Source organism: Salmo salar, chromosome ssa07 (genome assembly GCF_905237065.1).
Source record: "Salmo salar chromosome ssa07, Ssal_v3.1, whole genome shotgun sequence".
NCBI classification, from domain to species: Eukaryota; Metazoa; Chordata; class Actinopteri; order Salmoniformes; family Salmonidae; genus Salmo; species Salmo salar.
In genome coordinates, this window is record NC_059448.1 from 22,899,548 (window position 1) to 22,927,447 (window position 27,900).

A 27,900-nucleotide genomic window follows, 5' to 3' on the forward strand; every position below is an offset into this window, starting at 1 on the left:
GTTGCTTCCAGTGGCAGTTTGGAACTCGGTAGTGAGTGTTGGAACCAGGACATTTTTTTTACATGTTACACGCTTCAGCACTCGGCATTCTGTGAGCTTGTGTGGCCTACCACTTTGCGGCTGAGCCGTTGTTACTCCTAGACGAACTGACTTGTTGGAAAGGTGGTATCCTGTCAGCAACAGGTGTGGCAGAAATGGCCGTTTCCACTAATTTGAAGGGGTGTCCATATACTTTTGTGTATGTATAGTTTATACAAAACAATACACTAAAATCCCCAAAATAAAAAGAAAGGAATTAATAAATAATAGAATGAGCAATGTCAGTCATAAATATATATTTATATGATGGTGTGTATAGACATTATTGGCAGTATATGAATAGAAAAGGTGTGTACAGCAGTAGTTATATAGGATAGACCTTGACTAGAATACAGTTTATACACTGAGTGTACAAAACATTAGGAACACATTCTTAATATTGAGATGCACCTGTTTTGCCCTCAAAACAGCATGAAGTCATCAGGGCATGGACTCTACAAGATGTTGAAAGCGATCTACAGGGATACTGGCCCATGTTGACTCTTGATACACACGGGAGTGAGTGTGAAAAACCCAGCAGCGTCGCAGTTCTTGACACACTCAAACTGGTGCGCCTGGCACCTACTACCATACCCCATTCAAAGGCCCATTCCATGTTTCAAGGCTTACAAAATCTTTCTTTAACCTGTCTCCCCTTCATCTATGCTGATTGAAGTGGATTTAACAAGTGACATCAATAAGGGATCATAGCTTCCACCTGGTCAGTCTATGTCATGGAAAGCATAGCCGTGGGAAGTAGGGGTGCTGAGGGTGCTGCAGCACCCCCTGAACATTTTAATAATTAAAAGAAAATATGAATTTAAAAAATATATTTTTAATGGGTGTTTTCACAAAAGTAGTGCACTGGACCTTTTTACTTGTGTTAGCGGATCGATATAGATGTCTGTAGAGCGGCAAATACTTTTTTCAGCATCTCTGCTTTGGCAAAAAACATAGTTACATCATTAAGAACAGGTTCTTGCAGGTTTCAAAGCTATCTTAAAGGCAAAGGGTGGTTACTTTGAAGAATCTCATACACTTTACACTTTTGTTTTGGTTACTACATGATTCCATATGTGTTATTTCATAGTTTTGACGTCTTCACTATTATTCTACAATATAGTACAAATAAAAGAAAAACCCTTGAATAAGTAGGTGTGTCCAAACTTTTGACTGGGACTGTAAATTGCTTAAAATTAGACAGTAGGGTGACTCCCCTAGCGGCCAATGGCGAACGGCCTAACCACTGTCCCAATAAGGGATATCTCTAGGGAATGTGCTTATTGGGCCAGTGTAGTTAGGCCCTGTCCAGAAGAAATCCTAACCCCTCCTCCCTAGGCACATGTGTAGATCTGAAACAACTTGATACATTTTGTGTGCGTCACATTTAAATCTATTGTCACATTTGTGTTTATGTATTGTTTCTTTGTATTGGGGAAGAATACTTTTACTGAAATGCCAGTCCTCCAAGGTTTAGCCATTGTGATGCATTTATACTACTGTTGGCCAGTAGGGGTCAGTGAGACGTGTTCGCTTCGCACTGGGACTATATGCGATCCTGCACCAGTGTGTTCTCATAATTGAGAGAACCGTGCTTCTACACCTGCATTGCTTGCTGTTTGGGGTTTTAGGCTGGGTTTCTGTACAGCACTTTGTGACATCAGCTGATTTTAAGAAGGGCTTAATAAATACATTTGATTGATTGAACCTTTGAAAGAGAAGCCACGTTCTACTGTTTCATCATTTAGCCTGTGTTACAGGTCGGTAAAGTGCAACAATACACTGAATACCACAATATAGTTTTGTAACTTTCCTGTTGAAGTGAATGTAATGTTTTGAACAATATAGTAATTGAATAACTTCGTACTAGACAGAATGCTCCCCCTTTTCCTCTAAACATAATGATGGTCATTATGGCAAAACAGTTCTATTTTTGTTTCATCAGACCAGAGGACATTTCTCCAAAAAGTACGAACTTTGTCCCCATGTGCAGTTGCAACTGTAGTCTGGCTTTTTTATGGCGGTTTTGGCGCAGTGGCTTCTTCCTTGCTGAGCGGCCTTTCAGGTTATGTCGATATAGGACTCGTTTTACTGTGGATATAGATACTTTTGTACCTGTTTCCTCCAGCATCTTCACAAGGTCCTTTGCTGTTGTTCTGGGACTGATTTGCACTTTTCGCACAGACAGAACGCGTCTCCTTCCTGAGCGGTATGACGGCTGTGTGGTCCCATGGTGTTTATACTTGCATACTTTTGTTTGTACAGATGAACGTGGTACCTTCAGGCGTTTGGAAATTGCTCTCAATGATGAACTAGACTTGTGGAGGTCTACAATTGTTTTTCTGGGGTCTTGGCTGATTTACTTTGATTTTCCCATGATGTCAAGCAAAGTGGCACTGAGTTTGAAGGTAGGCCTTGAAATACATCCACAGGTACACCTCCAATTGACTCAAATGATGTCAATTAGCCTATCAGAAGATTCTAAAGCCATGACATCATTTTCTGTAATTTTCCAAGCTGTTTAAAGGCACAGTCAACTGAGTGTATGTAAACTTCTGACCCACTGGAATTGTGATTAAGTGAAATAATCTGTCTAAACAATTGTTGGAAAAATTACTTGTGTCATGCACAAAGTAGATGTCCTAATTGACTTGCCAAAACTAGTTTGTTAAAAAGAAATTTGTGGAGTGGTTGAAAAACGAGTTTTAATGACTCCAACCTAAGTGTATGTAAACTTCTGACTTCAACTGTAGATAGGTGTGCCTTTTCAAATCATATCCAATCAATTGAATTTACCGCAGGTGGACTCCAAGTTGTAGAAACATCTCAAGGATGATCAATTTCGAGTCTCATTGTAAAGGGTCTCAATACCTATGTAAATAAGGTATTTCTGTTTTTTTATTTGTAATACATTTGCAAACATTTCTAAAAACCTGTTTTTGCTTTGTCATTATGGGTTATTGTGTGTAGATTGCTGAGGAAATGTTTTTATTTAATACATTTTAGAATAAGGCTGTAGCGTACCAACATTTGGAAAAAGTCAGAGGTCTGAATACTATCCGAAGGCACTATATGTCAGTGTGTCATATGCATGTTGAAAAAACTATCTTAAAACTACTGGGTGTGTAAAACTCCCTTGCCAACAGACAAAGAGCTATGAATGGATCAGCGGTTCACCAATCAGGGCCTTGATTGGCCGGCAACAGTAACAATATGTCATGTGTAATAACTATTTTTTTTTGTTCCCACAAATGTTTTTACAACCTTCCCTAGAACATTAATATCTTATGTTTGGCAGCCATGTTCTGTGTATGTTTGGTGGAACGTTGGTGGAATATTCTCCTCAGGGAACGTTCTCTAAAGTTGTGGGAACATTTGTTGTTAGATGGGTGACGCACTGATAGCCTGCCTACCATTGACTATAGCATATGCACACAAATGGTGAACGGGAGGCACGCTCAATCTTATGAGTTGAGATTGAGAAATAGAAATTCATGACAACTAATGAAAATACACACAAGCCGATTTTCACATCCCTCGGCCGCCTTAACCACCCGCTGGAGGGCCGTGGACAGAGAAATTCCTGTACCAAGCAGTGATGCAACCAGTCAGGATGCTCTCGATGGTGCAGCGATAGTATTTGGAGAGGACACGGGGTGGCATGATGAATTTCTACAGCAATAAAACGTTACCTTTAAAAATACATACGATATACTTTGGATGGTTTTTATGTTTTTATTGAGAGAAGTAAAATGTTTTCTAGTTCAGAACGGGCAGCAGGTAGCCTAGTGGTTAGAGCCTTGGGCCAGTAACCGAAAGGTTGCTGGATCGAATCCCTGAGCTGACAAAGTAAAAATCTGTTGTTCTGCCCCTGAACAAGGCAGTTAACCCACTCTTCCCCGGTAGGCCATCATTTTAAATAAGAATTTGTTCTTAACTGACTTGCCTAGTTACAGTCAGGGGAAAAAAGTATTTGATCCCCTGCTGATTTTGTACGTTTGCCCACTGACAAAGAAAGGATCAGTCTATAATTTTAATGGTAGGTAGGTTTATTTGAACAGTGAGAGACAGAATAACAACAAAAAAATCAAGAAAAACGCATGTCAAAAATGTTATAAATTGATTTGCATTTTAATGAGGGAAATAAGTATTTGACCCCCTCTCAATCAGAAAGATTCCTGGCTCCCAGGTGTTTTTTATACAGGTAACGAGCTGAAATTAGGAGCACACTCTTAAAGGGTGTGCTCCTAATCTCAGCTTGTTACCTGTATAAAAGACACCTGTCCACAGAAGCAATCAATCAGATTCCAAACTCTCCACCATGGCCAAGACCAAAGAGCTCTCCAAGGATGTCAGGGACAAGATTGTAGACCTACACAAGGCTGGAATGGGCTATAAGACCATCGCCAAGCAGCTTGGTGAGAAGGTGACAACAGTTGGCGCGATTATTCGCAAATGGAAGAAACGCAAAAGAACTGTCAATCTCCCTTGGCCTGGGGCTCCATGCAAGATCTCACGTCGTGGAGTTGCAATGATCTTGAGAACGGTGAGGAATCAGCACAGAACTACACGGAAGGATCTTGTCAATGATCTCAAGGCAGCTGGGACCATAATCACCAAGAAAACAATTGCTAACACACTACGCCGTGAAGGACTGAAATCCTGCAGCGCCCGCAAGGTCCCCCTGCTCAAGAAAGCACATATACATGCCCGTCTGAAGTTTGCCAATGAACATCTGAATGATTCAGAGGACAACTGGTGAAAGTGTTGTGGTCAGATGAGACCAAAATGGAGCTCTTTGGCATCAACTCAACTCGCCGTGTTTGGAGGAGGAGGAATGCTGCCTATGACCCCAAGAACACCATCCCCACCGTCAAACATGGAGGTGGAAACATTATGCTTTGGGGGTGTTTTTCTGCTAAGGGGACAGGACAACTTCACCGCATCAAAGGGACGATGGACGGGGCCATGTACCGTCAAATTTTGTACCCTCAGCCAGGGCATTGAAAATGGGTCGTGGATGGGTATTCCAGCATGACAATGACCCAAAACACACGGCCAAGGCAACAAAGGAGTGGCTCAAGAAGAAGCACATTAAGGTCCTGGAGTGGCCTAGCCAGTCTCCAGACCTTAATCCCATAGAAAATATGTGGAGGGAGCTGAAGGTTCGAGTTGCCAAACGTCAGCCTCGAAACCTTAATGACTTGGAGAAGATCTGCAAAGAGGAGTGGGACAAAATCCCTCCTGAGATGTGTGCAAACCTGGTGGCCAACTACAAGAAACGTCTGACCTCTGATTGCCAACAAGGGTTTTGCCACCAAGTACTAAGTCATGTTTTTCAGAGGGGTCAAATACTTATTTCCCTCATTAAAATGCAAATCAATTTATAACATTTTTGACATGCGTTTTTCTGGATTTTTTGTTGTTGTTATTCTGTCTCTCACTGTTCAAATATGATAGACTGATCATTTCTTTGTCAGTGGGCAAACGTACAAAATCAGCAGGGGATCAAATACTTTTTTCCCTCACTGTAACTAAAGGTTACATTTATTTATATATATTTTTTAAGAACAAGCGGTTAGAAATGGTATGCATTAAGGTTAGATAGGCAGACTAAGGTTTACAGTGCATTACAGGGCATATGTTTTGATCACGGTTCACTGAGGGCAGGGTGATCATTATCCCTCTGCTTCACCAAGAAGGTCAAAGGGTCTCCTAGGGGCCGGCCCATCCGGATATGAGCCAGCAGATCCTGAGTCATGTTCAGGGCGTTGCGGGAGGTATAGAGGGAAGAGAGGTCAGAGTTCATCCTGGAAGGGGCGTACTCCCCACAGGTGTGGCCCCCAAGCCCTGGGGCGCATTCGACCTTGTAGGAGTAGAACAGGCTGCCGTGAGTTATAGGACACATATCGTCGTGAAACCCAGCTTCGACGGGCTGGATTTTGCATTCCCCTAGGATTTCGTTCGACCAATTGTCTTCATCGTATACAGTGAACTTGAGCTCGCTGGCCAGTGAGAGCTTGACTGTCCCAAATTTGAAGACCTCATTCCACATGGGGTTGTCGTTGTTATGGATCACCCTGGTCTGCTTGAAGTCTTTACCCATGTGCACCTTGACGAATCAAACCAAATCAAACTTTATTGAAAGCTACAGTATGTGATTAGAAAAATGACAAACCGAGGTCACTTGTTTTAGTATGCAGCTCGGATATGGGGCTAGGGAGATGTAACCCTTGTCAAATCCTAGACTGTAGCTTTAAAGTGCACTTGAAAACAAACTTCATAGTCAATGAAAATTTGAAAATAAAAGAGATGAATAATACCTTGACGAAGCCGTCGGTCTGGGAGGTGCTGTCCCCCCAGAGTTCCCTGGCTTTCTTCACGGTGACGGTCACGTGAGCCAAGCCCTTCTCCTGCGGGCAGCATTGGCTGGTCATCTCCTTACTGGTCTGGCACACACACTGACAGGAGTCATGGGTACTGGACCTGGAGCTTCCCTTGCACTTCCCAGAGCAGTGCTTGAACAGGGCGTATTTCAGGATGTAGTCCTCCACGGCCTTCTTCAGCCCCGCCCTCTTGCTGGCCTTTTTCACCAATAGGTGGAGAGGATGGAGGGAGTAGTTGATGATATCAGGTATGGTCTTCAGGCTACTTGCCCAATCAGCGAAGGCCTTGGAATTTTCACCATTCTTGGAGAAGAGCAGGTCGGGCGTTCCGTCCGTCTGTCCCCCCACCACCTCGGTAAACCTGTTTGTTTGTTGTTTATCGTCAGTCATGTTTTGTCTTACATGAGGACCTTATTGGAAATGTGTTTTTCATAAGTCTTGTATAATGCCCATTAATCCCACCAAAAATCGGTAACATTTATAAAATCAATCAAACCTCTCTTTGAAGGTACTGCTGAAGGTGTCACTGGTGTTACGTTTTTTGAGGTCACTCTTGCAGAACTTTGTCTCTGCATTGGCTTCGGCTGTTCCACAGTTGGTGGCGACAGAGGCCTCAGCCTCCAGGCAGTCCTTGACCTCGTTCTCGTTGTAACCATTCACGGCCGCCTAGGTTTGGGTTTATTAAAACATCTTGGTACATATGCAGACTCTTACATAAAATGTTATGTCATACAATAACATTTAAAAACAGATTTAGGCAGATTATATATATATATTTCTATGAACAACGCATCTTCAATAACTTGTACTCAACAAATAGGCATACCACTATCAATAATAAGGAGAATGTCATTTGCAGAGTTGGAGAAGTCTTACCTCGCACACGCGCAGTGAGGTGACGCCCTTCACCCGCCCTCCCAGTTTAACCTTCCGGATATAGTGGGTACCGAAGGTCGCAAGGAAACGATTGTAGTGAACCTTGGTCTGGTCGGTGTAGAGGGGGGGCAGGATGCCCAGGGAGCGAGAGAACTCAGGGTGCAGGGGAGGGTCCTCTATCAGGCGGTAACTGAGGAAGAAACCCAAGATAGAGAATAGACTACTTTGTTATCTTTCTGTAAGTGGTTTTGTCATGTTGTGGCCTTTTTGAGGGGTACATTAACGAAAGTCCTTGCCTAAAAGTAGACCTATCTATGGGGATAGAAGTTTGACTATTTTCAAGAAATCTAATTCAATAACAGTGTCGAGGCTACAAAGGTCAACAAAACACATTATGTAGTTACAATTGAAACAGGATCTTCTATCACAAAATAACTATTCTTTAACATCCCAGAGTGTGTGCACAACTCCAACCCTCACCTATAATATCCCACCTGTAAATATAACCTTTATTATACCTATTCTATATTATAATCCAGAGTGTATACCTTACTATAGCCTGTAGAGGGCAGTGTTGGCTATATAAAGGAAGGTGAACCTTATAATACAAATGAAGTTATTATATTCATAGAAGTAATAGGTAACCTGTAATAGGAGCAGTGTATATCCTGTTTGATGAAGCTGTACTTGTCCTTCTTGGACTGGCTCATCACCGTCTTGGCAGCTCTGGAGTGGGTACCCCCCACCATGGCCGACCCATTAGCCTTGGGGATATTAACGTCCAGACCAATCTGCCAACTGCCGTCCACCTATATATACACATTGGTGGTGGATAAAGTGAGTTTGCCCCATAATGGGATTCTTATTTCTATTAGTAGTATTATTCATTTGATTAATATTTGTATATATTTTTAGTCTTATTATAAAAATGCTTAATATATCAATTATTATTATTTTCAGCTATAGCAGTAGTAGTAGTAATAATAGTAGCTGTAGTAGTAGTTATAATTGTAGTAGTAGTTGTTGTAGTAGTATTATTATTAGTAGTAGTATTACATCTGTCTGGCTGCTGCTCACAAACGACTCGCTGGAGTCGTAGACAATGCTGGACAACTTCATGTGACACTGATGCAAGGGACGCCAGTCTACCACAGCCGCGGGCAGCCTCTGAGTCTGGCCCTCCATGAAAGGGTTAACACAGAGGGTACAGGCTCCATTTGGGGTCTTCCAGTTGTCCACATCAACAACATAGGCCTGCTTGCGCTCCATGGTGACAATGTTGAAACCCTCGCCCGCCAGGTTGGTACCGGGAGCTGACAGGGCAGCCTTGCACTCTGCTGGCCGGCCCGTGGTGCACGAGGGCAGGACAGGGGGCAGCCACCATCCCCACAGCCATAGCAGGGTCACCAGAGTAGTCTGTATGCCTGGAGAGGAGGAGGAGGAGGTAGAAATTCAATTCAATAATGTTCTTTAATATTGAACCAAAATCTAAAGTTGTCAGACATTTTCAGACTTCAAAAGTAGTCTAGTGTTAAGATATTGTGGTGCTATTTTGACTGAAACACATAAAAATAGTGTTACTGTATGTGCCAGAGATTTGTATAGCGAACGCTCAGTTAATTCAAGAGTCCATATGCCCCCGTGAGAGACCGGCGTTCCGCTACCAGAGTCGACTTCTTCAACTGCACACCTCTTATCTGTCTCCCTACTCACTTCATCTCTGTAATAATCTCCATTAAACAATACAAGGCGTAGGGTGATTGGACTGCTGTTCCCCTAAAAAAGTTACGAAAGGAAAAAAACGACAAAGGAAAATGAAAGTATTGTTTTCTTTTGGAATGATTATAGAGCAGGGACCCCTACCCAGGCCAACCGCTGATACTTTGACTATCATTTCTCTGTAATTAGCTCCAATTAGTGTAATTTGCTCAATATTAGGGTTTGAGAAATAAAGTTGACATCATTAGAAAGAATATATTATCATCGTTTCTACTGTATGTATGTAATTCAAAATGTGTTTATTCTGTTGTTGCTAGCGATATTCCTAAAAACATTTTAGAAAAAAAAATGTGCGGCCCCCTGCAGTACCTCCACGGAACCCCGGTTGAATACCCCTGATATAGAGTAACCTCTTACCTGACATATCAATCACAATCTCTTGGTAATGATGAGGTTGATGAAAATCAACTCCTAGAGCAATGGAGCTTTCTGACCTCCTGTCTGTCTGTCTGTCTGTCTGTCTGTGTTATGACTGATTAACTGACTGACTGAAGGAATCACTATCTGGGATGCATTTTTATTGTCGTTGTTGATGCGGTCAAGGCTTTGTTTATATAGACGGGGCCTGCAGTTTTCTTTGGCTATATACAGTATACCACCACAAGCTGTTGCAATGTGTGTTGGTGTGAAAGTGGATGTTCACTTACGAGAAACCCTTCGCAGACAGATGAATATCTCATGGCACTAGACAAACAAGATTAGGCCCAGAAGTTTCATTCCACTGTATGCACACCCTCTTAACTATGTGCTCCTGCTCTCCATGATTAGCCAACCACGCATCCAATCAAATCAGTCCTATGCATAGCCACTTTGCATACAGAGCCATTTCCTTGCTTTGGCAGTCTGAGCTGTGTGGACTGCATCTGGTACTGAACCCTACAGTAGTCTACTCCTGGATGTGTAAACAGCCTTCCCTATTCCTCCTAGTACTACCACCACCCTCTCCGCTGTAGGGTCTGTACCCAGGCTAAGATGCATCCGTTGCGGGTCTACCTGCTGGCCCTCCTCCTGTTGGCGGGGATCTGGCTGTCTGGTGCCAGTGTATCCGACAGCTTTAAAGACTGCAGACAGTTTTTCTACATGAGGGCAGCACCGACGGGCATCGACGGGACCAGGGACAGCCTCAAGAGGATCTGCCAGCGCTACGGGGACAAGGCGCGCTACGCCACCCTGTACGACGGCAGCCATCGCCTGCCCCTCTACTCAGCCTACACCTTTAAGAAGAACGACGGGAAGAAGAGGATGGACACGCCCTGGATGTACGAGCCACAGGTAGAGATCTGTTATCGTGTCACAACATCACAGCAGGTAGAGAGAGATCTTCAGCAGCAACTTACTGTGATACTCTCATGCAATGACGCAGTATTCTACCGCAATAACAGTCCCATCTTAATGACTTACCGGCCAATGCATTGGGTGTCCTGTCTTTGTCATGAGGGCTTGAGGGCTTTTTCTCCACCTAAACGAATGATTTAGTCATCTAACCACTCTTACTATTTAAATTCAACTTTTCAAAAACCTCTTCTTTTTACAAACTATCTTATCTGTCATACCTGTCATTAAATCATCAACCCCCCCACAGCTGGCGTCTGGGAATGAGGGTGGGAACATGAAGGTGCTGCCCCCTAGTGACGACCCGGACCCTCTGATCCAGGAGAGCCAGGCGGTGCTGGAGGACTACTCAGACGCCGTGGAGTACTCCCGAGGCCTGCTCAACCCAGACCAGCACCAGGCTGACCCAGACGATAAGGCCTCCACCTACACCCTGACCAACGTGGTACCCCAGGTCAGCTATTTACGTTTTTTGAATGATTTTGGGACGTTATAAATCATGTTATAATTAAGCAATTAGGCCCGAGAGGGTGTGGTATATTGGCCATATACCACAAACCCCTGAGGTGCCTTTTTGCTGTTAAAAACTGGTTACCAACATAATTAGAGCAGTAAAAATAAATGTTTTGTCATACCTGTGGTATTCGGTCTGATATACCACGGCTGTCAGCCAATCAGCATTCAGGGCTCGAACCACCCAGTTTATAATCCTAATTAGAATGTAATGTTATGTTAATGTTAGCTAATGTCCTGGCACCAGATCACAGACTTCCTGGAAGAGACCTGGAGCTCCTACTTGGATACCGTGCGCCGCCGCCTCAATAACTTCTGCCGCGGAAAGCAGTCCTACGTGGTAACCGGGGTGACAGTCTCCGGGGCGACCATACGTCGGGGGAACGAGGACCGCATGCGGATCCCCAAACACGTGTGGTTGGCTTACTGTTGCCCACGGTTCGACCGTAACTCTCCCTATGAGGTGCGTTTCATGTTTCCTAGCTATGGTGCCTATGCACTGAATGAACAGGAGGACCATGGAGTCACGGAGGTGCCTTTAAAGACACTGGAAAGCTTTCTGAAGAAACAAACGGACACGGATAGTAATCTGGCTATCTTCTACGAGGACTGTGTGTCAGAGAATACCTTTAAAAAGAAGAGGAAGAGATAGGCGTGTGTGTGTCTGTTTTAGTTTTTTTTACTGTAATCGGGGTGTAAATTGACCAATTGAAGAAAGTTTTATTTTATTCACATTTTATACTCTTACAAAGTAACTGTCGATAATTGTCATGCACAATCAATCAACTGAACTGAAAATACAACAAAAGGCTCTCGTCGGTCTCAGACGTGTGAGAAGCCACATCACGAAGCAACCCTTTCCTTCACACCTCATAGAAACACTCTGAACAAAGTGTGCAACCCTTTCCTTCACACCTCATAGAAACACTCTGAACAAAGTGTGCCGCAACTTCAACCGACAGGACGACAGTATACTGCTTCAATGAAAGTACCATTGTAAGCTACAGCTGTAATCTTGTAACGTAATAAAAAATATTCTGTTCAATGAAGTTTCACAGCCAATATTTGCATGGAATATGGGACATACACGGTGCAGTGTAAAAACAATGGTAGAGGCATGGTGCATGAGTCGACTAGGACTCACTACAGCTAACCACACGTCCATGGTAACCCAATGCTTGCACACAGATAGCGCTGGCTCAATGAGAGTCACTTCTTTGCATACTATCAGTGGGTTTATGGATCTCACCAGTTCTATTCTACAGTTCTAAAACACTGTTCTCAGACCTGCTGAAGAAATCATGACATCACCTACTCTGGAACCCCCTCCCTTCATCTCACCTCCTACCCTCCATCCTTCCTTCCCTCCCTATTCCCTCCTCCCATAGCCACACTAACCGTCCATTGCAGGTACAGACAGAGAGGATAGTGCGGTGTGGATACACTATGTTGCTGTCCTGTGTGCTCCTGGCTCTGGCCCTGCTTCCTCTACCTCCCCCAGTAAACCCCAGTGTGGACTCCTCCTTCAGGGAATGCAGCCAGTTCCTGTACCGGAGCCAGGCCCCAAGGGGCCTCCAGAGGACTCAGGGCCTTCAGAAGGTTTGCCAGTATTACGGGGACAAGGCGCGCTACGCCACCCTGTACGACCCAGCAGGCAGGATCCCCCTCTTCTCCGCCTACACCTTTAAACGCTCCAATGGTGAGAGCAGGGAAGGTCTGCCCTGGATGTACGAACCACAGGTAAGGGCCCAGACTTTTTTGTTTGTTTGTTACTAACTAGACTGATAGGTCTCTCTGGTCTACGCAGACAAACTCAGAGAGACACAATCGTCTGTTCTACTGAAGTCTGTGGTCAAATCAAACTGATGGAGTCGCTGAGTCGTTCGAAGAATAGACGGTCTGCTACAGTGGGAAGAATAGGGCTTTAAGGCGATACGTAGACAGTAGAGCACATTGAAACATTCCCTCTAGTGCTCTGACCTGCTGGTTTAGTAGTCTTGATAAGCATGACGCACAATGAAATTGCCCTCACAATGAACAGCTTTCACTGTGACAAAGTCTAGGTAGTAGATACACATTGTTACATAGCATTAACAAACGATATTCCTGTTCACATTTTCTATCTGCAATTATTTGCGGCACTCTACCTCTCTCGCTCTCCTCTTGGCTCATATGCTGCGTTGTGCCTATTGTCTGTCTGTGTAATCACACGCTGACATTGCTATAACCCCCTTCATCTCCTCCTTTCTCTCTCCTCCAGCTGTCCAGTGGCTCTGGGACAGGTAACATGCAGCCCTTCCCCCATTCTCCCTCCAGCCTCCTGGCCCTAGAGGAGAGCCAGGCCGTGCTGGCCGACTACTCCGACGCAGTCGTCTACGAGCGTGGCCAACTGAACCCCGACCAGCACCAGGCCAGTCCTGGGGACAAGGCCTCGACCTACACCCTGACCAACGTGGTTCCCCAGGCTAGGGAGTTCCTCCACCACCACTGGCTACCCTACCTGGAGGACATCCGCAAACGCCTCAACAACTATTGTCGTGGAAAGGCTTACATCATCAGTGGCGTCACCACCACTGGTAACACCATCCGGAGAGGTAACGTTAACCGGGTGGTGGTACCGAAACATCTGTGGACAGCCTACTGCTGTCCTGATTTTGATCTCAGCGCGCCGTATGAGCTCCGGTACAAGTTCCCTACTTATGCAGCCTACGGGCTTAATGACGTGGTAGATAACGCCGTCACGGAGACGTCGACGAAGAGCGTGGAGGCGTTGGTGAATAGAGAGATGGCTGTGGATCAGGACTTTCAGCTGTTCAACGGAAACTGTGTCCCTGAAGTGTGAGCGGTTATGAGAGTGAATCTCAAGAGACAATCTTTTAAAGAGAGAGATGGGGGGAGATGTTCCTGCCACTGAAAATATAAATGATGTGGTGATATTTATGAAATTACTAACCAATAAAGCAATCATTATACATTTGTTTAATTGTTTGTCTTCATTTAATCCATGGCAATATTAATACCACAAAACACCAAATTAGCCCATATTATCAAGAGTTTCCATTCACCAATCATTTGATCCTATGCCCAATACACACATGTACAGACAAATACACTTCAATGGCCTTTACTAGCAAATGGGTCATTGACAGACACATTCAAAGTAATTCACTCATGTCATTGAGGTACATGACCCTTGTTTCCGCTTTAAAGGAATATAAGAATTTGCTGCAAGGGCTCTCTTTGATTTCCCATCAAGTCACTGCCTGAGTCCACATGTCGCCAACACAACGTTATATATGCAGCATAACAAGATCATCATCTGAGTCCAGTAACCAGAGTCTGCTAGGATGAGATTGGACCTCCCACATGCTGTATAACCACAAACACAGGAACGTGTCACCTCAGAGCGAGCTCAGCTGACTGTGGTTTCTGTTCTAGTACTCTAAAGAAAAAACACTTGATAGGAACCACTCGTTCTGGAGTGACAGTCATCTGTCAGTCAGAGTCTGTTATCAGTCACTAGAAGTTTCAATCCAGCTGAGTCCAGCCATACCACCGAGGCCACCAATAGCAAAACCCATCAGGCTTTGGCAATAGCCTAGCCTGGTCCCAGGTCTCTTTGTGCTGTATTGCCAACTTCTATAGTTGTTGTCATGCCAAAGACGATAAGGATTGGCAATACGGCCCAAAGACACCTGGAACCAGGCTAGTAAAGGTATCTTTATTTCAATAGAACTCAGGTTGTCAATGATAGGCGGCTAAAGTCAGTTGATAGAGAAGGTGTTCATGGCTTTGCATAATGAGCCCAGATTAGGGAGCGCTAACGCTGACACACAGGTGTACCTCTCATTCAGAGCTGCCGGCACCAAGAACTCAGGGCAGGTACAGAAACACACACAAGTACTAAGAGGGACAGAAAGACCGAGGGGAACCAAGACAGACAGAAAGACAGACTAGCTAAGTCACCATGGCCCCACTCTGGGCACAGGCCTTCCTCCTGGTCACCATGGCGATGACGGATGTCCAGGGAACGGTGGAGAAGGAGCTCTCTCCAGAGTGCAGGGAGTTCCTATACATGGGGACGCCACCCGTGGGCCTGGAGGACCACTCGCTCCAGAAGATCTGCCAGCGCTACAACAACAAGCCGCGCTACGTCACGCTGTACGACACCGCCAACCACGTCCCCATCTACTCAGCCTACACCTTCAAACGCTCCGACGGGGAGAAAAGGGTGGACGTGCCCTGGATGTACGAACCACAGGTAACCTGGAGACATTTCAAGTCAATAGTTGCATCCCAAAAGGCTACCTATCCCCTATTTAGTCCACTACTTTTGACAAAGGTAGTGCACTACATAGGGAATAGGGTGCCATTTGCGGTCCAGCCACTGTAATGCCAGTCCAGTGGATTAGTCCATATTGACTGGCTCTCACTAGTATATCATAAGGTATGTTTTGCCATCACTTTTGAAAGTATGTGGCGCTAATTTCACTCTTTATATCATTTAAATGTAATTCAATAACAAAGCCAATGCTCTATGGTCATCATGAAAATTACAGAATGCTGCACATCATTTCATAGGCTAATATTTGAATGATCATAAAGTCTCCTTTTTACAGCGAGCAAGCGTTTCAAAACGTAGCCTATTCATTAATCTCATATCCATATCAATGACACTATTTATCGCTCCTTCATGCTCTCTCATTGTTTGTTTGTTTGTTTGTCTCCCACCCAGCTGTCCACAGTTTCTGACACCAGGGAGATGCAGGCGTTCCCGCGCGGCTACATGCACAGGAACTTTGAGGACGCCCAGGCCATCCTGGACGACTACACCAACGCCGTCCTCTACGAGCGTGGCCACCTCAACCCTGACGAGCACCAGGCTGACCCAGACGACAAGGCCTCCACCTACACTCTGACCAACGTGGTGCCCCAGGTCCGCCATTTTGTTTTCAAGTTCTTTACTTAAAATTGTACTGTCACATTATGTATTGAACAAAAAAATAACAGTGGGGTAATGGACAGATACTTCCCTAAACTTTACTAAATACTGAGATACATTTTTTAAATAAATTAAATTAAAATCCCAGTCAGAAATCATTTAATACCAAAGTAAAATACCAACACCAGTGGATAGCTTTAGCAACCAATAAACAGAGGCACCTATGTATGAAGTAACACTGCCTTTAAGGTCAGAGAGTTCAGCGCTGGCACATGGAAAGAGCAGGAGCACGTGATCCGCAAGCGCCTCAACAACTACTGCCACGGCACCGCCTACGTCGTCACCGGAATCACCACCTCAGGGAACATGATCCGGCGCCATAACATTGACCGCGTGGCGGTCCCGACGTACCTGTGGTCGGCCTACTGCTGTACCGACTACGACCACAACGCGCCGTACGATGAGCGCTACAAGTTTCCAGCATTCGCTCACTACGCCCTCAATGAGAAGGAGAACAACCAGGTAAATCTAGAATAACAATAGTTGTATTTTATATAGTGCCTTTCATTACAAAGAGAATCTCAAAGACGCTGTAAAAACAAACAAAACTATGTAGCAATCTGGCAGGTCTTGGGTGATGGCTTAGTGTAGTCTATTCTCATATACTGTTATATCACATACAATAATCCCGCAAGAGATGGGTTCCGAAAGGCGACTTGAAACGTAAATAAAAATATGAATTTGTTTGTTCATTCACTCACTCAATCGTTCATTTATTCATTCATCACTTTTGTTCCGTTCGTTCATTCATCCAACAGGTCCTGGAGTTGTCCGTCAAGAAACTGGAGGAGTTCCTCCAGAGGTCCACCTTCGTGGACAAGAACTTCCAGATCTTTGCGGACGACTGTGTCCAGCCTGCCTTTGCTCTGCATTAGGTTCCCTGGTCTCTCAGTGGACTTGACCTCCCCAAACCACAAGACCTTACATTTAATTTACACTTCCTGCAATGGAAACAAGTCAACAATAGCAGTCTTCTTAAATTGCTGTTATTGATAGATTGATTGATTCATGTTTTTTTCCCCCTCTCCAAATACTTTCTGCAAAGATCATGTAGGCCAAAATGATGTTCCCATCTATGTCTGATTACATAAAGTTCACCCATCTTATGACATACAATTGATATACATTGTCACAAAATGGGTTCTATAATGTGACATTAGCAAGGCTCTCATTCAGAGCAACACCCAGTTTGTGCGTGGGAGGGGTGTTATGTGACCTGCGAAGAAAATAACATACCAGCTCAAACATACATGACAATAGAGGTTGTGGCTTAGTCCTGTGGTTGGTTGTGCTCTACTCTAGATATGATAAGAGATATGAGAACATGGTTGACATCCCCTCAGGCAGATGTTTAACACCTTCCACTACCCTCCTGTGGTTTTCAACAGGAAATGTGTAAAACAACAACTGTTCAGACAGGTCTTACAAATAATAAAAGTCGTTGCTACTTGTGTCACTGAAGTTCCTGGATGGAATGTTGTTTTTCCTATACGTCCACAGCACAGGGAGGTGCTGAGGGGAGGACGGCTCATAATAATGGCTGGAACGGAGTAAATGGAATGGCATCAACCACCTGGAAACCATGTGTTTGATGTATTTGATACCATTCCACTGATTCCGCTCCAGCCATTACCACGAGTCCGTCCTCCGTAATTAAGATGCCACCAACCTCCTGTGATCCACAATCTTATTTACTGGAAGCCTATCATACAAATTCCAGTGACAATCAAGTCTGTGAAGTAAAACTCTCATGGCACAGCTAGGTTTCCAGACTTCACCTACTACGCCTTCAACGAGGTAAATATAGTTATTTTACCATTATATTACATACAGAATATTACTTTTGTGAAAATGTGTCAAATAATCCTGTAAGGGATGGGTTGCTAACAACGAATTGATGCATAAATAAAATATATAATTCCTTCATTCATTCACTCACTCGTTCATTCATCCATCTCTTCCTCTGTTCGTTCACTCATCCACCAGGTCCTGGAGTTGACCATTAAGAAGCTGGAGTTCTTCCAGAGGTTTACCTTTTGAGTAACTTCCAGATCTTTGTGGATGACTGTGTCCCGCCATGCCTCTGCTTTGTATTAGGTGGACCACATGGAGTGGGAAAATGTTGTGTAACATTTCAGATAGAAATATGTTATGTAGAACAAACATACTTCTGTCTGACATGTAGACTTAGGAATCATTTCAGATCTATTAATGACATTTCTATCTGAAGGTTCCAGAATTTTATGCCCTGCCAAACACACCTCTGGTCTCACTGCGGGCCTTTGCCTCCCCAAAAGTCCTTACATTTAATTTACACTTCATGCAATGGAAACAAGTTAACTCTACTAGTCTTCTTAAATTGCTGCTCTTGATTGACAAACCTCAAGGTTGGATTTATGTTTTCTTTTTCCTCCTCAAAGATCATTTAAATTATGCTGGATAATGTTCCTACAGTGTCTTCAGAAAGTATTCATAGCCTTTGACTTATTTCCTAAACAAAGACTGTTAAATAATATGTATTAAATACTGCCAGAGTTATATTTTAACATACTGCATGTTATGTATCTAACTATGCTTAACTGAACATATCCATAAAATCCCAGCCTGTGTTTTTCAGAGAAAGCCAGGAATTTCAACGAGCACCAAAATACCCCCATTGTGAAAAGAAAGGAAAACAATCATTTTAACAAACAACTGAGAGGCTAAACATGTCTTCCCCTCCGTAGCTTCGTATTTGCTTCAAATCCTGTCTGCTGGAGAAACTCACTGTTTGTCTATAGCTTCAGATGTGATTTACAGTGCCTTCAGAATGGATTCATAACCCCTTGACTTATTCCACATTTTGTTGTGTTACAGCCTGAATTCCAAATGGATTACATTGCTTTTTTTCTCACCCATCTACACACAATACCTCATAATGACAAAGTGAAAACATGTTTTTAGAAATGTTAGCAAATATATTCAAAATGAAATACAGATATCTAATTTACATAAGTTCACAGACCCCTGAGTCAATACTTTGTAGAAACACCTATTGGCAGCGATTACAGCTGTGAGTCTTTCTGGGTAAGTCTCTAAGAGCTTTCCACACCTGGAATGTGCAGCATTTGCCCATTATTCTTTTCAAACTCTGTCAAATTAGTTGTTTATCGTTGCTAGACAACCTTTTTCAGGTCTTGCCATAGATTTTCAAGTATATTTAAGTCAAAACTATAACTCTGCCACTCAGGAACATTTACTCTCTTCTTGGTAAGCTACTCCACGGTAATGTAGATTTGGCCTTATGTTTTAGGTTATTGTCCTGCTGAATGGTGTATTCATCTCCCAGCGTCTGGTGGAAAGCAGACAGAACCAGGTTTTCCTCTAGGAGTTTGCCTGTGTTTAGCTCTATTCAGTTTATTTTTTAACCTGAAAAACTCCCTAGTCGATTACAAGCATACCCATAACATGATGCAGCCATCACTACGCTTGAAAATATGGAGAGTGGTACTCAGTAATGTGTTGTATTCAGGACAAAAAGTGAATTACTTTGCCACATTTTTTGCAGAATTACTTTAGAGCCTTGTTGCAAACAGGATGCATGTTTTGGAATATTTTTTTTTATTCTGTAGAGGCTTCCTTATTTTCACTCTGTCAATTAGGTTAGTATTGTGGAGTAACTACAATTTTGTTGAGCCATCCTCAGTTTTCTCCTATCACAGCCATTAAACTCTGTAACTGTTTTAATGTCACCATTGGCCTCATGGTGAAATCCCTGAGCGGTTTCCTTCCTCTCCGGCAACTGAGTTACAAAGGACACTTGTATCTTTGTAGTGACTGGGTGTACTGATACACCATCCAAAGTGTAATTAATAACCATGCTCAAAGGGATATTCAATGTCTGGGTAGGTGCCCTTCTTTACGAGGCATTGGAAAACCTCCCTGGTCTTTGTGGTTGAATCTGTTTGAAATTCACTGCTTGACTGAGGGACCTTACAATTATCTGTATGTGTGGGGCGGCAGGTAGCCTAGTGGTTAGAGCGTTGGACTAGTAACCGAAATGTAGCAAGATCAAATCCCGAGCTGACAAGGTAAAAATCTGTCGTTCTGCCGTTGAACAAGGCAGTTAACCCACTGTTCCTAGGCCGTCATTGAAAATAAGAATTTGTTCTTAACTTAGTTGCCTAATTTTTTTTTAAGTAAACAGAGATGAGGTAGTCATTCAAAAATCATGTTAAACACTATTATTGCACACAGAGTGAGTCCATGCAACTTATTATGTGACTGTTAAGCAAATGTTTACTCCTGAACTTATGTAGGCTTGCCATAACAAAGGGGTTGAATACTTATTGACTCAAGACATTTTAGCTTTTCATTTTTTTATTTAAAAAATGTAAATGTCAAAAAACTAAATTCCACTTTGACATTATAGGTTATTGTGTGTAGGCCAGTGACATAAAATCTCAATTTAATCCATTTTAAATTCAGGCTGTAACACAAGCAAATGTGGAAAAAGTCAAGGGGTCTGAATACTTTGAAGGCACTGTATGTGTGATTGAATAAAGTTCACCGATTCCAACAGTTTGTTGACTCATATCCTCTGACATACAACAGATGTACTATATATAAAAGCGTGCTATGATATGACTAATACATTAGCAACGCTTTTTATTCAGAGCAATATTCAGCTGCTGCGTGGAAGGGGTGTTATTCAACCTCTGGGTGTTAAACAACTCCCACATTCAACAAGAACTGAGTGAAACAGCAACTATTCAGACAGGTTTCACCAATAATAATGAGTAGAAATAAAAACAAAGTCATTGCTACTGATTTCACTGAAATTCCTGGATGGAATGTTGTTTTTCTGTACCTCCACACACTTCTTTACTGGAAACCCATCATACTAATTCCAGTGAAAATCAATGAATCCACAAGAAGTCTGAAGGAAAATTGCCATCGCACAGCTAGGCCTCCATTTTGTTTCAGAGCCTTCCTGAAGTTTCATTTCCAGTCTACCGCTGCACAGAGCCTTATTCTGCTCACACCTCAGTCTTTACATGAGAGGATAAGCAGATAAGACTAGCCACAGAGCTACACACACTTTGCACCTCTCCACGTCAGAGGAAGAGAGGCCGTCTACAGTGGAGAGATCACAATCAGCTCTGACTACGTTCTGCACCGATGGACACTGACACAGGGGACCTTGGGTCCCTCTTTACAGAGCAAAGAGCATGAGATACATAACAAAAAAACACAGCCTTTCAGGGCCTAACAGAGCCTGTGTTTTCATATTACTAATTAAAAGACATCTATCCAATGCTTCATGCTTTAGCTGGGACTAGTCCTGGGTAATCTAAGAAAGCTGAACACTGATAACATTAACTGATGTTCTTCACTTTGCTATGGCCGGCTCGCCACTTTGAATATATGGAAATAGACTTGACAATGGGAAGTCGAGATGGGCCGACCCACTGAGTACTCTCTTCATGAGAGAGATGAGACTGTACAGAGAGTTATAGACTACCACGGGGAAGAGTGAAGGGAGAGACAGGAATCTCACGCACGAAGTAGCAACAGTAGTGTGTGAAGGGCAGAGGGAGCGAGGGGAACACATGCCAACACAGAGGGAGGCAAACAAGACAACTAAACAAGATCAGTTCAAGAGAGAGACTGAGTAGCTAACATGGTCACCGTGAAACACTTATCCATCTACTCTTCTCTGTCCCTGGCGGTCCTGCTGATACTGGGCTGTATGCGAGAGTCCCAGGCCGGGGTGGTGGAGGACTTCAACCACGTGGAGCGCTGTAAGGACTCCCTGTACATGGGAACCCCACCTCGGGGCTACCTCCTCAGTAACTTCCTGAAGAAGCTCTGCCAACGCTACGAGGACAAGCCGCGCTTCGTCACCCTCTACGACCCCCACAAACACATCCCTGTCTACTCGGCCTATACCTTCAAGAAGTCCGATGGTGAGAAGAGGGTAGACTTTCCCTGGATGTTCGAGCCACAGGTAGAATAGTGTGTGTGTATGTAGTGTGTGTGTTGGATTTTGCCTTTGAACATAGGCCAAAATGTTTATTTGCTCCAATATAGCGAGTCAGCAACCCCATTATGTAATTTCAAAACATGTTTGATAAAGGTTCTCTCATGGATGCAGATGACTGACACCCATACACTAGTAGGTAAAGCTTGCTGAGCTGTGAGGACAATATTGCTGCTCTAGGCAAAATTAGAAGCTTAAGATAAGCCGCTTCATGGGCTGTGTGAATTGGTGTTACAATAGGACATTGTTGTAATCTGTTCATGTAGGCAGCAGTATTGTGCATATGCAAATTTAAATTCATCTTAATTTCTTCCTCAAAATCCTCTCTTTCTCTCCCTCTGGCTCCATCCCCCCCATCTCCGTCCATCTGTATCCTCTACCCCCTCTATCCCTCCTACCCTCCGTCCGTCCGTCCGTCCGTCTGTAGTTGGCGTCAGAGAAGGGCAGTAGCAACATGGAGCCGTTCCCCCAGTCCTCCTCCCACATGCACATGAACTTTGAGGACAGCCAGGCGGTGCTGGAGGACTATGCTGACGTGGTCCAGTACGAGAGAGGGCATCTCAACCCCGACGAGCACCAGGCTGATCCCCTGGACAAGGCCTCCACCTACACACTGACCAACGTGGTGCCCCAGGTAAGTTGGTTCCGTCTGCACATATAAAAGGTAGTTTGGTGTGTCTACCTTACACTGTTTAAGCGTAGGAGAGGTTGGAAGAAGAAGAAGTATGGGGAAATAACAGGAACGATCTTGCTTTTTGCCCCAGATCCGTGAGTTCAATATCGGGCCCTGGGCCGAGCACGAGGACCTCATCCGCAAGCGCCTCAACAACTACTGCCGCGGCAAAGCCTACGTTGTCACCGGGGTCACAACCTCTGGGAACATGATCCGCCGTGACAACCTGGACCGCGTGGCCATTCCTGAGTACATGTGGTCGGCCTACTGCTGCACCGACTACGACCAGAACGCGCCCTACTTCCTGCGGTACAAGTTCCCGGTGTTCGGGGCCTACGGGCTGAATGACCGCGTCAACAACCACCTGGTGGAGGTTCCGGTGAAGAACCTGGAGAAGTTCCTCAGGGGAAGGATGGACGTGGACAAGAACTTCCAGATCTTCTACAACGACTGTGTGCCTGACTCATAGTGAGCAACCTTGTGATAGTGATTGCAATCATGCCAGCCTCAATGTCACCTCTACATTGTCATCTACTTTCTGTATCGAGTAGATTCTGAAAATATGAATGTAGCCTGTGGGTGAGTTGTTGCTTACAAGCAATAAAGATGATCTTTCAAACCTTGTTCCGCCTCCATTGTCCATTCAATCTATAAAAACTAATGTGAAGTGTAGGCCTAACTCCTAGTTCAAGAAACAGCTTTTTGTATGAAAATGAATCTCACTTTCATGCAGACACTGCTCCTAAAATGTTTAGTCAGACTCAGAGCCTTTTGAGATTATAGACATAGCAGCATTTGGATGGTAAAACCCTTCTCCATGTAAAATAATCATGTCCTATTTAAAACCCAATGTCTGTTCTTTGATCAGAAGCTTCATTTGCATGTTGGCCTCTGGGTAACAAGAACAAGTCAGAGTGATTTGAATCAAGGAGAACTTGCCGGGCTTATATTCTCTACTGCAGAGACAGACGGCACTGAACGTCATAGAAGAAAGTCAAGATGTTGATTATCTGGTACGAGATTAAGTGAATCCATAAGAATTCATGTTGGATAATTACTGTATTCACATTCCAGAGTTATATTCACCAGGCTTGTAGTCATCTTTTAAAGGTTTATTTACTGCCACAGAACTAGGGTTGCAAAATTCCCTGGAACTTTCAACAACAAAAAAAAAAGTTTTTCCAGAAATCCTGTTTGGAGGATCCCTGATTTCGGGAACCGAGATTTTGGGAAAAACAGGGAATTTATTGAAAGTTCCAGGGGCCTCATTTATCAATATTACGTAGAAACTATTCTCAAATACTACTTACGAATGGAATTTACCATTTCCGTTGGCAAAGAAAAAGTGTGATTTATCAAACAATCCTACGAGCCTCATATGCACACCGGTAGGAGATAACCATAGATAAATACCAATTGTTCTCAGACTCAGTGCTCGTGCACGACCTTGGCTATTTGCATTTCGAAACGCCCCTAATTAACCATATATGGTCAAAATCATCCTTTTAAAGCCTGTGGGGACTATACAACGCCATCTTATGAAATACAACAGTGCTACCCATAAACGCTACGAAAATAAAAAAAATTCTGACTGAAATAGGGGTGCTAACAACCATCATATCGAAGTAAACTTGGAGTCATGCAATGGCATGGCGTGTAGTCCAGAGGAAGCTGGTGGGAGGAGCTATAGGAGGACGGGCTCATTGTAATGGCTGGTATGGAATATGGTTTCCATTAGTTTGATACCATTCCCTCTATTCGATTCCAAGCATTACAATATGCCTCTCCTATTATAGCTTCTCCCACCAGCCTCCTCTGGTGTAGTCCTCCCACCACAACTCGGGAAACCATGCCCTTTATTAGACTATGAAATAACTTATGATGAACTTCACAGGGTGGTGAAAGTGCACAGTGATGTTGATGCTAGTGATGCACCGATATTACATTTTTGGCCAATACCGATATCCAATATTTTCCTTGCCAAAACACCCGATACTGATAACTGATATTTATTAGCGGCCTTTTAAGCATTCTAGTACAGTTAAATAGTTAGACCACTGCGTCCATGTGTGTGTGTTAAGGCACTGCATCTCAATCTCGAATCCAGGCTGTATCACATCCGGCCGTGATTGGGAGTCCCATAGGGCGGCTCACATTTGGCCCAGCGTCGTCTGGGTTTGGTCGGTGTAGGCCGTCATTGTAAATAAGAATTTATTCTTAACTGACTTTATTAGTTAAATAAAGGTTACACACACACACACACACACACACACGCACACACACTGACCAAAATGTAATTTTTTTGGCATTTACGTATGTCCTCATTACCAGTAAAACATAAACAAAACCTATTTCTTTCACTTACTTGCTGTGCTGTTTCGTTGTTCATTTGTTCAGTCATTTCATTCTCAACCAGGATTTCTATGGAACGCTGCTTGGGTCTTTGCGTGACAAAATATATACTTTTTAACACTATTTGACGTGCCAAATAGCTTGTTGACCAATCAGGACCTGAATATGACTGCACACCACATAATAATTTAACGTGTTCATACATTTTTACGGAGTTATTACACATTGATTACACTATCACTTGTATTCCATATGTCACAACGATTCATCGATACGTATGCTATGACGCTGGTAAAGTTGTCTCGCGCACCTACAATGCTGGTCATTAAAAAAAAGCTAGCTTGCTGATGGATGCAAACAATGTTCTTCCGCAAAAACATAGCAAAATGACAATCTGTTTCAGTAGCTATATAGTTAGCTAGCTAGCTAACTATATAGCTAGGTGTCATCATCTAAAATAACCCTAATTTATAAGACAGTTCTTATTTGATAAATAGTGGTCGGACCCATCTGTGAAGCTAGCCACAATAAGGATTGGCCACAATAGTGGACTTTGCGGTTTGCCTTAAAAATAAAAGTATGGCATAATTATACTGTTTGTATTCATTTGTATCACTGTCAATGACATACTTTTATTTTGAAGGCAAACCGCAAATTTCAACATTGTGCCTAATCCTTATTGTGGCTAGCTTCACAACACAACCGGTCTGGTCGAGCATCACTAGCCAGATGAAGCTAGCTGGCTGCTTATAACGTTATCTTTGGGCAACAGGATTAAGTAGCTGGCTAGCTATTTATTTACATGAACTGAAGTTCAATTTCAATAGGCGAACAACAAGTGGCAACCTAGCTAATACTTACTCACAAGGATTCCTAAATCATTGCTAATGTAACCGATGTGAAATGGCTAGTTAGTTAGCGGTGGTGCGCGCTAATAGCGTTTCAATCAGTGACGTCACTCGCTCAGAGACATGAAGTAGGGTTTCCCTTTGCGTTGCAAGGGCCGCGGCTTTTGTGGCGCGATGGGTAACGATGCTTCGTGGGTGTCAGTTGTTGATGTGTGCAAGGGTCCCTGGTTCGAGCACTGGTTGGGGCGAAGAGAGGGACGGAACCTACACTGTTACACTAAGAATAATGAAAATGACTGCAGTTTGACTGCGGTATTGTAAATACATTTTTGTACAGCTTTGACAGTGCTACTGTATCTTTTTTTGACACGCAAAGACCCAAACGGCGTTACATAGTATGCATGTCGTGAAGCTAATAGCAGTGACGCTATTACTGTGTAACTCCGGTAGGGCAACATCTGAAAAATAGCCCACTTGGTAGTGTGTACCGGTGCACGACCAGTCGGCGAAAGCAAATGTTGTTACTCTTTCCAATGACTGCTCGACTTGTTGACTGCTCGATCCACACAGCAGACATTGTGGGTTAGTTTAGAAATGCCGTGTTGCACGTATAGCAAAAAGTTTTACGATGGTGTCATGTACCTTCACTGCCGTTCAAGAGTTTGGGGTCACTTAGAAATGTCCTTGTTTTGAAAGAAAAGCTCATTTTTGGTCCATAAAAATAACACCAAATTGATCAGAAATACAGTGTAGATATTGCTAATGTTGTAAATTACAATTGTAGCTGGAAACCGCTGATTTTTAATGGAATATCTACATAGTACAGAGGCCCATTATCAGCAACCATCACTCCTGTGTTCAAATGGCACGTTGTGTTAGCTAATCCAAGTTAATCATTTTAAAAGTCTAATTGATCATTAGAAAACCCTTTTGCAATTTTGTTAGCACAGCTGAAAAGCAATAAAACTGGCCTTCTTTAGACTAATTGAGTATCTGGAGCATCAGCATTTGTGGGTTCGATTACAGGCTCAAAATGGCCAGAAACAAAGTACTTTCTTCTGAAACTCGTCAGTCTATTCTTGTTCTGAGAAATTAAAGCTATTCCATGCGAATAATTGACAAGAAACTGAAGATCTCGTACAACGCTGTATACTACTCCCTTCACAGAACAGCGCAAACTATCTAACCAGAATAGAAAGAGAAGTGGGAGGCCCCGGTGCAGAACTGAGCAAGAACACAGTACATTAGAGTGTCTTGTTTAAGAAACAGACGCCTCACGTCCTCACCTGGCAGCTTCAATAAATAAACTCAGCAAAAAAAAGAAACGTACCTTTTTCAGAACCCTGTCTTTCAAAGATAATTCGTAAAAAAACAAATAACTTCACAGCTTGTCATTGTAAAGGGTTTAAACAGCTGATCGTCCTCGCAGTGGCAGACCTCGTGTAACAACACCTGCACAGGATCGGTACATCCGAATATCACACCTGCGGGACAGGTACAGGATGGCAACAACAACTGCCTGAGTTACACCAGGAACGCACAATCCCTCCATCAGTGCTCAGCCACAGTAGGCTGAGAGAGGCTGGACTGAAGGCTTGTAGGCCTGTTGTAAGGCAGGTCCTCACCAGACATCACCGGCAACAATGTCGCCTATGGGCACAAACCCACCGTCGCTGGACCAGACAGGACTGGCAAAAAGTGCTCTTCACTGACGAGTCGCGGTTTTGGCTCACCAGGGGTGATGGTCGGATTCGCGTTCATTGTCGAAGGAATGAGCGTTACACCAAGGCCTGTACTCTGGAGCGGGATCGATTTGGAGGTGGAGGGTCCATCATGGTCTGGGGCGGTGTGTCACAGCATCATCGGACTGAGCTTGTTGTCATTAAAGTCAATCTCAATGCTGTGCGTTACAGGGAAGACATCCTCCTCCCTCATGTGGTACCCTTCCTACAGGCTCATCCTGACATGACCCTCCAGGATGACAATGCCACCAGCCATACTGCTCGTTCTGTGCGTAATTTCCTGCAAGACAGGAATGT

At 43.7% G+C, this 27,900-nt stretch overlaps 5 protein-coding genes across 6 annotated transcripts in view; 4 read left to right on the forward strand and 1 right to left on the reverse strand.

Annotated features, from left to right (window-relative positions):
- Window positions 1-5,506: 5,506 nt before the first annotated feature.
- The window catches only part of LOC106608811 (perforin-1), a 29,025-nt gene continuing 6,631 nt past the window's right edge, over window positions 5,507-27,900 (reverse strand). The window contains exons 1-7 of one of the 2 annotated variants that reach the window (XM_014206971.2): window positions 9,477-9,663; window positions 8,397-8,764; window positions 7,986-8,149; window positions 7,341-7,530; window positions 6,961-7,130; window positions 6,402-6,825; window positions 5,507-6,190 (exon numbers count right to left, since the gene is read on the reverse strand). In XM_014206971.2, the coding sequence (XP_014062446.2) occupies window positions 5,729-6,190; window positions 6,402-6,825; window positions 6,961-7,130; window positions 7,341-7,530; window positions 7,986-8,149; window positions 8,397-8,764; window positions 9,477-9,483 (1,785 nt within the window). In that variant the 5' untranslated portion in view covers window positions 9,484-9,663 and the 3' untranslated portion in view covers window positions 5,507-5,728. Of the gene's footprint in view, window positions 6,191-6,401; window positions 6,826-6,960; window positions 7,131-7,340; window positions 7,531-7,985; window positions 8,150-8,396; window positions 8,765-9,476; window positions 9,664-27,900 lie in introns of those variants that run through there. The other variant, XM_014206970.2, reaches the window with a different exon arrangement.
- LOC106608813 (endonuclease domain-containing 1 protein-like) lies at window positions 9,844-11,865 on the forward strand. Its single transcript, XM_014206973.2, has 3 exons — window positions 9,844-10,391; window positions 10,702-10,905; window positions 11,212-11,865. The coding sequence occupies exons 1-3, from the start codon at window positions 10,092-10,094 to the stop codon at window positions 11,614-11,616; spliced, it is 909 nt and encodes a 302-aa protein (XP_014062448.1). The 5' UTR covers window positions 9,844-10,091; the 3' UTR covers window positions 11,617-11,865.
- Window positions 12,368-13,941, forward strand: LOC123723686 (endonuclease domain-containing 1 protein). Its single transcript, XM_014206974.2, has 2 exons — window positions 12,368-12,704; window positions 13,225-13,941. Exons 1-2 carry the CDS (start codon window positions 12,411-12,413, stop codon window positions 13,804-13,806), a joined length of 876 nt encoding a protein of 291 aa, XP_014062449.1. The 5' UTR covers window positions 12,368-12,410; the 3' UTR covers window positions 13,807-13,941.
- On the forward strand, window positions 14,512-17,892 carry LOC106608815 (endonuclease domain-containing 1 protein). The gene is made up of 4 exons (XM_014206975.2): window positions 14,512-15,225; window positions 15,700-15,900; window positions 16,156-16,428; window positions 16,725-17,892. Exons 1-4 carry the CDS (start codon window positions 14,932-14,934, stop codon window positions 16,839-16,841), a joined length of 885 nt encoding a protein of 294 aa, XP_014062450.1. The 5' UTR covers window positions 14,512-14,931; the 3' UTR covers window positions 16,842-17,892.
- Window positions 21,426-23,285, forward strand: LOC106608812 (endonuclease domain-containing 1 protein). Its single transcript, XM_014206972.2, has 3 exons — window positions 21,426-21,955; window positions 22,416-22,622; window positions 22,753-23,285. The coding sequence occupies exons 1-3, from the start codon at window positions 21,629-21,631 to the stop codon at window positions 23,128-23,130; spliced, it is 912 nt and encodes a 303-aa protein (XP_014062447.1). The 5' UTR covers window positions 21,426-21,628; the 3' UTR covers window positions 23,131-23,285.

What these genes read in the sequence shown, in the direction of transcription:
- LOC106608813 (XM_014206973.2), top strand. Translation starts at nt 10,092, where the DNA reads ATGCATCCGTTGCGGGTCTACCTGCTGGCCCTCCTCCTGTTGGCGGGG. An exon ending in CCTGGATGTACGAGCCACAG is followed by an intron (nt 10,392 to 10,701) that starts GTAGAGATCTGT and finishes ACCCCCCCACAG; the next exon opens with CTGGCGTCTGGGAATGAGGG. An exon ending in TGACCAACGTGGTACCCCAG is followed by an intron (nt 10,906 to 11,211) that starts GTCAGCTATTTA and finishes TCCTGGCACCAG; the next exon opens with ATCACAGACTTCCTGGAAGA.
- LOC106608815 (XM_014206975.2), top strand. Translation starts at nt 14,932, where the DNA reads ATGGCCCCACTCTGGGCACAGGCCTTCCTCCTGGTCACCATGGCGATG. An exon ending in CCTGGATGTACGAACCACAG is followed by an intron (nt 15,226 to 15,699) that starts GTAACCTGGAGA and finishes TCTCCCACCCAG; the next exon opens with CTGTCCACAGTTTCTGACAC. An exon ending in TGACCAACGTGGTGCCCCAG is followed by an intron (nt 15,901 to 16,155) that starts GTCCGCCATTTT and finishes ACTGCCTTTAAG; the next exon opens with GTCAGAGAGTTCAGCGCTGG.
- LOC123723686 (XM_014206974.2), top strand. Translation starts at nt 12,411, where the DNA reads ATGTTGCTGTCCTGTGTGCTCCTGGCTCTGGCCCTGCTTCCTCTACCT. An exon ending in CCTGGATGTACGAACCACAG is followed by an intron (nt 12,705 to 13,224) that starts GTAAGGGCCCAG and finishes TCTCTCCTCCAG; the next exon opens with CTGTCCAGTGGCTCTGGGAC.
- LOC106608812 (XM_014206972.2), top strand. Translation starts at nt 21,629, where the DNA reads ATGGTCACCGTGAAACACTTATCCATCTACTCTTCTCTGTCCCTGGCG. An exon ending in CCTGGATGTTCGAGCCACAG is followed by an intron (nt 21,956 to 22,415) that starts GTAGAATAGTGT and finishes GTCCGTCTGTAG; the next exon opens with TTGGCGTCAGAGAAGGGCAG. An exon ending in TGACCAACGTGGTGCCCCAG is followed by an intron (nt 22,623 to 22,752) that starts GTAAGTTGGTTC and finishes TTTTTGCCCCAG; the next exon opens with ATCCGTGAGTTCAATATCGG.